Source organism: Exserohilum turcica (assembly GCF_000359705.1).
Source record: "Exserohilum turcica Et28A unplaced genomic scaffold SETTUscaffold_11, whole genome shotgun sequence".
In the NCBI taxonomy this organism is placed as follows: domain Eukaryota; kingdom Fungi; phylum Ascomycota; class Dothideomycetes; order Pleosporales; family Pleosporaceae; genus Exserohilum; species Exserohilum turcicum.
Window position 1 is genome coordinate 1,281,257 of NW_007359926.1, and position 9,691 is coordinate 1,290,947.

At 52.1% G+C, this 9,691-nt stretch overlaps 6 protein-coding genes across 6 annotated transcripts in view; 2 read left to right on the top strand and 4 right to left on the bottom strand.

The window, feature by feature from the left end:
• Nucleotides 1-855: 855 nt before the first annotated feature.
• SETTUDRAFT_103320 (uncharacterized protein) lies at nucleotides 856-2,062 on the bottom strand (the record flags this gene model as incomplete). The annotated part of the gene is made up of 3 exons (XM_008024048.1): nucleotides 856-1,010; nucleotides 1,067-1,676; nucleotides 1,889-2,062. 3 exons carry the CDS (start codon nucleotides 2,060-2,062, stop codon nucleotides 856-858), a joined length of 939 nt encoding a protein of 312 aa, XP_008022239.1.
• A 2,072-nt stretch (nucleotides 2,063-4,134) lies between these two features.
• Nucleotides 4,135-4,362, bottom strand: SETTUDRAFT_158973 (uncharacterized protein; the record flags this gene model as incomplete). The annotated part of the gene is made up of 1 exon (XM_008024049.1): nucleotides 4,135-4,362. One exon carries the CDS (start codon nucleotides 4,360-4,362, stop codon nucleotides 4,135-4,137), a length of 228 nt encoding a protein of 75 aa, XP_008022240.1.
• Nucleotides 4,363-4,436: 74 nt separating this feature from the next.
• SETTUDRAFT_102940 (uncharacterized protein) lies at nucleotides 4,437-4,835 on the bottom strand (the record flags this gene model as incomplete). Its single annotated transcript, XM_008024050.1, has 1 exon — nucleotides 4,437-4,835. One exon carries the CDS (start codon nucleotides 4,833-4,835, stop codon nucleotides 4,437-4,439), a length of 399 nt encoding a protein of 132 aa, XP_008022241.1.
• Nucleotides 4,836-5,899: 1,064 nt separating this feature from the next.
• Nucleotides 5,900-7,357, bottom strand: SETTUDRAFT_158974 (uncharacterized protein; the record flags this gene model as incomplete). Its single annotated transcript, XM_008024051.1, has 3 exons — nucleotides 5,900-5,915; nucleotides 5,973-7,054; nucleotides 7,211-7,357. 3 exons carry the CDS (start codon nucleotides 7,355-7,357, stop codon nucleotides 5,900-5,902), a joined length of 1,245 nt encoding a protein of 414 aa, XP_008022242.1.
• Nucleotides 7,358-7,594: 237 nt separating this feature from the next.
• On the top strand, nucleotides 7,595-8,529 carry SETTUDRAFT_126407 (uncharacterized protein). The gene is made up of 2 exons (XM_008024052.1): nucleotides 7,595-7,726; nucleotides 7,780-8,529. The coding sequence occupies exons 1-2, from the start codon at nucleotides 7,617-7,619 to the stop codon at nucleotides 8,384-8,386; spliced, it is 717 nt and encodes a 238-aa protein (XP_008022243.1). The 5' UTR covers nucleotides 7,595-7,616; the 3' UTR covers nucleotides 8,387-8,529.
• A 182-nt stretch (nucleotides 8,530-8,711) lies between these two features.
• Nucleotides 8,712-9,691, top strand: part of SETTUDRAFT_175438 (uncharacterized protein) — a gene marked incomplete at both ends in the record, with an annotated part of 8,598 nt that continues 7,618 nt past the window's right edge. The window contains one exon of the mRNA XM_008024053.1: nucleotides 8,712-9,634. Within this exon, the coding sequence (XP_008022244.1) occupies nucleotides 8,712-9,634 (923 nt within the window). The remainder of the gene's footprint in view (nucleotides 9,635-9,691) is intronic.

Here is a 9,691-nt window from a genome sequence, read left to right on the forward strand (position 1 = left end):
CAGTCTTGGCGATCTGTGAGGCAAAATTGCGTATCATTGGCTGAGTAGGTGGTAAGCCTCTATCTGTTAGTCGATTGATATAGGCGATTAGGGCCTGCTCCTGCTGTGGGTGGAGGAGCTGCCGTTTTTGGCCACCTATCGCGCGTGAGGCGTGTAGGCCTTGGTGTCTTCGGGTAAGCGTAGATCGAACAACACTATATTTTTTTGCAATATCTGTATACGAAAAAGGCTCATCAGGTCCTAGGGCATTAATAGCTGCAAGCGCAGCCTCAATATTAGCCATAGTGGTGGGGATACGACGCGTTGAGGTTGAGGTGGTTGTAAGGCGCGCGCGCACTTTGTGGTCGCGCGCACTTTGTGGTGGGGCTAGTTACGTTAGGGGCGAACGTACGACGCGTGACGCCACGAGTTTCAAAGTCATCCCAAGATTCAGCTACAGCCTAGCGACGCCACTGCTGAAGAGGCCAGAAAAGCCATTCCATTTAGTATTTTCGATGCGCTGGCATCTTAAGTCATACATAATGCAATATCTTTTTCCATAGTTGGAATGTCATTCATTCCAGGTTTATGCACTGATACAGTGTAAAGTAATTTCATCGCATATTTGAAAAAATCTGTTATAGTTACGCACTCTTAGCGTGGAAATGTCAAAGATATCGCCAGAACAGTGTGTCAATTGAGGTACCAAAAGTCAAGTATGAACCTCTAACCCGTAAACAATCGTCTTTGATGTTCCTGCTATCCATCTAGGGGTTATTTTCTTATATCATTCGATGTGCGCATACGACTTCCAGTTCTTGGTATCCTCCATCTCGCACCATACTACGCAAACCAGTCTCAAAAGAGGAGACAAAATTACTGAGCGAATGTTGGAAATCTAGGCAGCCGAGTCGAATGATGGCGGCAACTTGGGGCATGAGCTAAGTTGCCCACTGTGCGAATGCCCCGTGCACCCGCATATGGTGCTCGACAAATGTAGCAAAACTCGAAACCGCATCCTTTCCGAGTACCTGGAAAAAGTCAGCACCTTACCCAAGAAGAAGGCAAATTTGTGCCCTGAACTCACAAGTCATATGATCGCAACCATGTATCTTTTCAATGTAAGATCCACACCCCGGACACTCCCTGGTTTCCCGTTTCAACAACGCGATACTAGCCTCGTCTTGTTTTTTTCGAACAAGAGCTCTTTCTTTCTTTGTTCCGCATTCTAATTTTTCGATTTCAATCCGCTCATTGTATTGTGTGCATGACTCGTTTTCATGGAAAGGGATCATGGGCGTATGCGCAGTGCATATTCGATACCCGCAGGCGGCACAGCGAAAGATTGGGCCTTCAACACCACTGCTGTGAATTTGTCCTGAATTGCAACCTACAGCTGGACAATACAGAAATTCTGGATCTGTACTGAGGAGGCTACGCATAGAGAGTTCGTCGAATCGAGCAAAGACTTCTGGGGAAGCGTACTTTTGGACGTCTTGGTGAATGATTAATGCCTCGCAATCGCTGGACGGGCAAGCGATACTGTTTGTATCATGAGTGGCCATTTTCTGATCCAGCCATTCAAAAAAACAATCGTGGCACACATCTGGGATGTGATTGCAGGACGCAAGTTGCGGAAAGTCTTGAATTGGGGCTGATACCAGACACACAGCACACTCTCGTACGCTGATCGGTGTCTCCCTCGCATTGTCGATGTTATTCCAAATCCAACATGTGGCGCTGTTCCAACTCAATCTGATTTCTTTCTGAGATGACTTGATATCTTGGTCTGTAGAAACTGAGCTGGCAGTGTGTGGTTGGGTTTTACACTTGACTTTATCGCGGGGATTCGTCGAAGTAGAACGTCGAAGGATAACTCGGAGAGCAGGCCTATGCCTCGCCAAAAGACCTTTGTAGGGATACCACCCTTGGATGGAGTATGAGTGCTGATTGCTTTATTCAATTGTCTTTGAACCACCATGCCACAGGAATGAGAAGATACAGCAGCCTTCAGTCTCCGCTGTGACACTTTCTTCATATGGCGACATTTCTTGCAGTTTTTCCAGTACTTGTCCTTTGCCATCTGCTTGTCCGCTTGTGTGAGAATATCGCAGCATTTCAGGCAACGAAATTCTGGAATTGGCGGGCTGGGTATTGGAGCTTCGTCGCTGGTGTTGGCGGAACCCGGTCCAGGTAGAGACATTTTGTCTTTGATCTCTATGTCACAACAGCCTTGGTGATAACAACGAGAAGGTAAGAGATTGTGAAATAGCAAAACTAACGCTAGGCAACAACAAATTCATAATTTGACGAGCCGATGTCGGAAATAAGTGAGAGGTAAAACTGGGCTCACGAGTGATTGGTTGGGCCAATCTTCGAAGTGAGTGAGTGGTGAAAGCACCAGATTGATATCACTTAACTCGTACACAATCACTCATTTAGCTCTTTCGTCAAAGTATACCAGTATTGCATACAAGGTGTTGGGTACGATACCTCACTACTTTACAAATTACGCTATCCGTAACTAAATCACCCATACAAGATAAAACCACACTACTCCTACTTCAGCGTAGAATTCTCCAAAAGAAAAAAAACTCTGATGAGAGAATCGAAGCATTTCATCAAAACCAGCTTTCTTCCATGCCACAGCAAACGTTTCAGTGCCCCCGGCACCCCCCATCCTATACCACCACCACCACTCACACTACGCATCTCCCTACCTAACCACACCAACGTGTCACCCTTCCACGAACGAGAAAACCACGCAAACGCGCAACACAATGACGGAGTATAAATACGTCCCGTAGCCCCGTAGCCCCGTAGCTCCGCACATCCGCACATCTGCGCCCCCTCGGCCCTTCACGCTACTCACCACTAGCAGCACCCCCACACGCTCCGTCTCACGATCAGCAGATCTGCAAGCCGTTGCTCGGCAGCAGCACTACCACTACTTACTACCACTATCGCCACTTTCTCTACCTACTCATGTCCTCCTCAACCCAGCCTCAAAAACCCCAATACCTCCTTGTCCCGGGTACGTTTTCCGCGCCGCCGCCTCCGACGCACTAGCGCTTACTTACCGTGAGCTCGCGTTATCCGAATTCCACATCTGGGCGCGTGCGCGTGTCTGTGTGTATACATATTGGTTTGTGTTAAGCCAGGGATTGCGAGACTGGAATCAAGATAAGTAATAGCTAGGGGTAGAGTAGATAGGGAAAGGAAAGGGGTGCTGGGCTCGGCTGGATTGGGGCTTAGGTAAGATGTGCTGACGATAACTGAGGCTTAGGGGAAAAAAGGGCTTAGGTAGGGTTGTGTTGTATGTTGTGTGTGCGTGTGTGTGTGTGAAGAGAGGTAGGTTGGTTGATATTTGGGTATATAAGAAGAGAGCAGGTAGCTGGTCGGTGTAGAGGTACGATGAGGATGAGGGTGTTTGCAATAATCTGTCTGCATACCCAGATACCGCGGTTCTCGCTTCCCGCGACACAGAAACTTTGCGTTAGAAACGAAAGTAAACGTATGATACTATGCTATAGTCCTGATATTTTGATTATTGGTTAGTGTCGTGAGGACGCGAGGCAGGCAACGGGAAGGTCAAGATCCTTGCTAATTGCGGCACAGCAGCAGATTCTCGTATTCGTACGGATTGCATATTGTTAGCCTTGGTTTTATATGCCATGATTCAAGCAGAATGAAGGCCATTTCTCTCCCTTCTTATCTTTTTTTTCAACTATACTAGAGTCATTGTTGTATGCTGCGTATCAATCTAGACATCATATGGTTTTTCTCATTTGGAAAGGGGAAAGGGGGGCCGGGAGATTGCAGTTGTTAATCATGTCATTCTAAAGACATTACCATTGATTAGACTACCTCGCTTTAGCATAGCCCTTCTCCTGATTTCTTTAGGCTGCAATACGACTCGGCAACAAACAAGTCTCATATCATCCTTCATGTACAGGCCGAGGAATGGGATGGATTAGCGCCTAACCGAATAATCCATGGTTGTGCTCTTAGGCGCATATCCCCCAGACTCGCCATTTATCCAGCCATTGGTATAGTTCAAGAGATACTTTTCTTTTCTTCTCAAAAACAAGAAGGGATTCGTTGCGCATATTCCAGCAAATGTAGATGACCCACATTACGAGCCCGTTCCCCACTTCATAACACCTTATTTTTCTTGCGTGGCCACAGCAACCATGCCTTCTCCTCGTTACAAAGGATCCAAATTACCTGGAAGCCTAACTCTTGCCTTTGCATTTCGGTACACTCGGTACTCCACTTGCGAACGGTTGCCGTCCTAACCGCTTCGTATGCGCCGCACACTTGGCAGCCCCCACTTTGCACCGCCCCCTCGGCTGTGTTGCTGTGTGTGGAGGCCTGAGACATGTCGTGTTGTCACAACTTGATCATGATAATTAAGGCCATGCTTTTTTCCCACAAATCAGGTTTGGTGGTTGCCTTCAGCTGTGCAGTTTGCTTGCTTTTCCGGATGTACTGGTGTGTGGGCAAGCTGCCTCATACTCGGTCAAGCACTGGCTTGCGCATCGATCGTATTCGAGAGTGAGCGATTGTGTTACCCGGTCGACGTGTTGGGTTCTACATTCGCTGACGCAAGGCTCGGCATCGAGAAGGAGACGGCAGCAATAGGCGGTGCCGACCTCCTTTGTGCAGAGATTTCTCCCAGTCGTGTGCAAGTCGAGGTAATCTGTGACCGAAGTGACGATTTGGTCCGTCGCATGGGTGAAGGACGGCACAAGTTGATAGAAGAATACCAAGATACAGGAAAACACGAGAACTGTCGCAAGAAGCGGGTGCGGCCGCGGGGCATATCTGAGGCTTGGTTTGGTAGCGGGGCGCATGTCGTGATGTCCAAAGGGGGTGTCCTCGTTTCCCAATTCCTGGCTCTTTTATAGCATCAATCTCTTCAAAGGAAGATGCTGCTGTGTAACAAGTTGAGGTACAAAAAACAATCGTATACTCGACAATGGAGCGTCAAAAGGAAGAGAGAAGAGAGAAGAAGGCGAAGCGAGACAGTGTTCGTCTGACGGCAGGCTAACAATCAGGCGGCGCATATGTACAAGACAACGCTACGGCCAGTCAACAGCTAGTTTGTTCTTGTCAAGGCGGCGGCGGTAAGACGGCCGCGCTAGCGTCTACTCTATTGTGAAGCGTGCCATGTACGCCAAGTGCCAAAGGTAAGGGCACTGACGCCAACCGCTTTGCCCAAACAAGGCCAAAATCTCATCTAATACGACGTGCTTGGCAACCTGTGCCCGGTTAGCATATCCGCACCCGCCTTGACGGTGAACAATTGCGTACGGTTGGCCATAGGATCCAAGCCGAGTGGAAATGTCAATCCGGGGTAGTGACATTCGGTTTCAGCTGCCGTACAAGCTGAGCGTTGGCGACGGCTGAAACCGCAGGTTCTTAGAGCTCATTTCACCGGCTGCCTCCTAGTAAAGCTACGGCATGATCGTGATAATGCCCGTGGCCTATCCGGCACGTCCGTGACAGCGAAGTGGGAAGGATCTGCGAAGTTTATATTCCCAATGGGACAAGATTCGGCCCATAGTTAGTCCGTCAGCGTCGACAACTCATTTTGACCCGTGGGTGCGGGAGCGAGAATACGGAGCCCGTCCAATGAGCCGCCCACGATACCAGTTCAGTGCGCGCGGCGCGAGACGGCCGAGGCCGGCACTAATCCTAAGGTGCCAGCGTCATTACGGTGTCGTGAATGCAGCAATTGAGACGTGAGAATATCATGTGCGTTATAGGTATTGAAGTACATGCTGTGCAATCGTGATTCTACCTGGCCAACAGGGCATTGAACGTATTGGAACCGACCCTGGAAAGGTGCGTCTGTGGAGATCTAAATGAGTAGATAGAGTTTGGGCGTTTACACGATAATGTATAATGAAGACCGCTAATCCCAGGAGATGCTAGGCAGGTTAGCACGAGTTTCAGGCGCCGGGCGATCCAAACGGTGAAAAACTTACAAAAGCATAATCCCTGCGCCGGTGAACATTGCGGCGAACTGCATCAGGGTTTTCCTCAACTCCAGCCCTTTGTTGGGTCCCGTCTCCAATAACTCGGGGATCACGGCAACCGTTCCAACATACAAAAAGGTACCGGCGGTGAAGGGTAGCAACATGTCTCCCCATTGGAGACTTGTGCCCATAAGGCCAGGGCCATTTGACACGGCCGATGCAGAGTTTCCGCCAAATTCTTGCACAGCGATGCCAATGCAAGTTCCCAGGAAAGCGCCCACGGCAGTTACAAACTGAGCGCCCATGGCTGCACGCTTGCTGAAGCCAGATTGAATGAGGAGTGCGAAATCGCCAACTTCGTGAGGAATCTCATGGAAAAAGACAGCCACGGTCGTCGTAGCCCCGATTGTAGGCGACGCGTAGAACGAGGAGCTAAGCGCTAGGCCGTCGGTGATGTTGTGGGTGAAATCAGCAATGAGGTTGAGATAACCACCGAGCTTGACGCTCGCATTGATCTCCTTGTCCATCTCTGCTGGCTCGTTTGCGTTGCCTGGTTTGTCGCCCGCAGCCGCCTTTCTTGCGCGGACTTTGTCTTTTGACTCGCTGACCTCCACGCCTGTTGCCTTGGCCGTAGCATCGGCCTTTTCATGCACATGTCCATGGGAATGATCGTGTCCGCCCTCGCCTCCGGTCGCAATGCGCAGGCCCTTGTCCATGGCCACGAATGTAATGAAGCCCACCATGATAGCAACACCGAGCAGGAGATTCTTGTTAGGCTCCACCATGACGAACTTGACCGAGTCGTGCTCCTCTTCACCCAAAAAGATCTCTGGCAGCAGATGAAACAGCGTGTCGCCCAGCAGGCCACCTACAGCAAACGCGACCATGACGGACAGCGACGAGGGGTCGATGTTGGGTGGACATAGCGCCAGCAGGAAGTTGGGCGGGCCGGAGATATAGAGAGTTGCCAGCAGCGAGTTCACCGCAGGGGTGCCGGGGAAGAGGAAGGCGAAGATCTGGGCGGTGAGGGAAGAAGTAGTAGGGCTCGAGGCTTTTCTGTGCTGGTTGAGAGCTTGCACAAGGGGACATTCCTAGCCAGTGCGTGTCAGTACCGACAGGAACACACGAACACGCAACATCAGGCGGCGCTTCAGGGAACTTGACAAGAAGCACTATGCCAGCTCGACGTGTATCCCACGCCCCGGAGTGTTCACACGTAACATATGGTGTGCATGCGAACAACGTACCTGCAATTGCTCCTCAATGTCGTGAGTTGTCAAGTTCTCTACAGATGTTCCCGTCTCGCCCTTGACGGCAGCGCCAGCCACATTCCAGGCCAGCACTCCAGCAAAGATTGCCAAGGACAGCAAGGTCCTGTTGCGACGCGATATCATGGTGGCCACGTAGTTGGATCTAAATACCCGGATATGGGCGTGGAGGGGGAAGGGGGGAGGATGCTGAAGATGCAGGGGCGGCAGCTGTACATGTACTGCAGTCTGGCCTCAGGCCAGGTTCGGTGGTCCGCCTATCGATAAGACTAGCGCCCCGACGGCAGAAAGGTTCGCCAAAACTTTTGGAAGATGCGCCTCGCGACAGCTCCCGCCCTTTAAACCACCACTCCGATATCCCCAAACACATTCCGGATCACACGAGATGGGTCGCGAACTGCAGAAGAAGAAGAACCGGTCTTCAATCCCCAAGAAGCGCCAAAAGGGACCGTCCAAGAAGAAGATTTTGCAAAACCCCATCATAGCGCAGCACTGGTACGATGCGTCGTTGCTATTGCCATTGTGCTGGACGCTGACGGGCAATGTAGGAATCAAAAAGAAACACTATCGCAAAACTACCGCCGCCTTGGTCTCACGGCGCGCCTCAACCATGCCACTGGAGGCACAGAAAAGACGATTGCGCTGCTTGGCCTCAATGACGAAAAGTCGTCGCGCGCGGATACCGCCGCCGGCAGCACAGCAAATGCCCTGAACATTGTGTCCAAAGCGAAGAAGCCGGAGACTATTGTCACAGAAGAGGTTGAAGTCGAGCGCGACCCCGAGACGGGAGCCATTCTCCGCGTCACTGGCTCGCTGGAGAGCAAGGATAACCCGCTAAACGACCCGCTGAACGAAATCGAAGCCGAGGGCGAGGAGATGGAATGGAACGGATTTGCCATGGTGCCTCAGCACAGAGACGGTGAGCCGGAGAACCCGGTCATCAAACAGCTGGAAGAGGCCGCCATGAACGGCGCAAAGAAAGGACCGCGGGGCCAGAGCCAGCGAGAGCAAGAATGGGTGGAGCGATTGGTGAACAAGTACGGGGACGGCTATGCGAAGATGGCGAGGGACATGAAGCTCAACCCCATGCAGCAGACGGCAGCAGATATACGGAAACGGGTCGTCAAGTGGCAGAAAGCGCATGCAAAGGCGTGAGTGCATGGCGAGGCTTTTTACAGCGTATGTGCATGGAAGCAGGCGTCAGGGCGTTTCGGGACACAGCTATCACGCGCATCAGCATCCATGTGTGTTTGCGAGAGAGAGCTTGTTAGCATTTCAAAAATATTCTAGTCGTAGCGCCAACCCCAGACGATGCGTGTGAAGGCGACGATCAATGACTCGCCGTGCTGTGCCCTCAAGGCCACAACCTAGTCAGTGAGCCCTGAGCTCAACCCCGCCGCTTGCAGGCTTCCCACTTCCCACGCCGCACCCCGCGACAACACAGCATCACCACCCTCAAGCATGCGTGGGCCAACTGCATATGAACAGCACCACCAGCCTCCAAAATGAAGACCGCGACCGCGAACAAGCCTGTAACGAGTGTCGCCGACGAAAGGCCCGATGTGATAAGACGCTGCCCGAATGCGGGCCCTGCAAGAGGAACCGCAGGCACTGCCTCTATGAACGGCACAGCAGGACGCCCTTGACGCGCAAATATCTGACCCAGATCGAAGAGCAGCTTCGCCGATCTCAGGCCCAGGTCGCCCGCGCTGAGCAGCGCCTCCAAGCTGCCGAAGCGCGCGTGCGACAGCTCGAAGCAGCCCAGAGCAATGCCGCCCAAGCGCTCCACCCCCAGGATGCCACCACAGATGGTGCCATTGATGACGCTCCCATTGACGTCTCGCTCGAGGCTCCGCCTTCAGGCCCGGCTGATTTCAGCTGGGACGAGCAATCGCAGGACAGCACCCCGGCTGAGACGGCCGGCGGCAGTGCGCATGCCCATACCTCGCCTGGCGAAGATGAGCGCGTCGTCGATGGCATGGCTTCGCTCACAGTAGACGAAAGCGAAGCAGGCTACCTAGGAGTTGCGTCGGGCGCTGCAATGCTGAGACTGCTCCTCCCCGGCGCCCACCACTCCTCGCGAAAAGCGCCGCCTGGAGCCCACTTGAGCACCCCTACACCAGACAATGGACACTGGCTGTATACGCCCCTCTGGGACAGCCTCGACCTGGAGGCCGTAGACCTGGATACCGCCATCAACGGCTACTTCAGCCTCTACCACAACTCATATCCCCTGGTCGAGGAGCACACGTTCCGTGCCCAATACGCCCAAGTAATTCCCCGGCCCAGTGGGCGCAGCTGGCACGCCCTTGCTCTTATGGTGGCTGCAATTGGCCACTTCACAACAGCAACAGGCCCTGACGACACGGATCGCAGGCTGTTCATGGCTGCCAAGTCCAATCTGTCTATTATTATTATTATTATTATTCCATTAGAGTCTATCTGCAGTCAGTGACTATG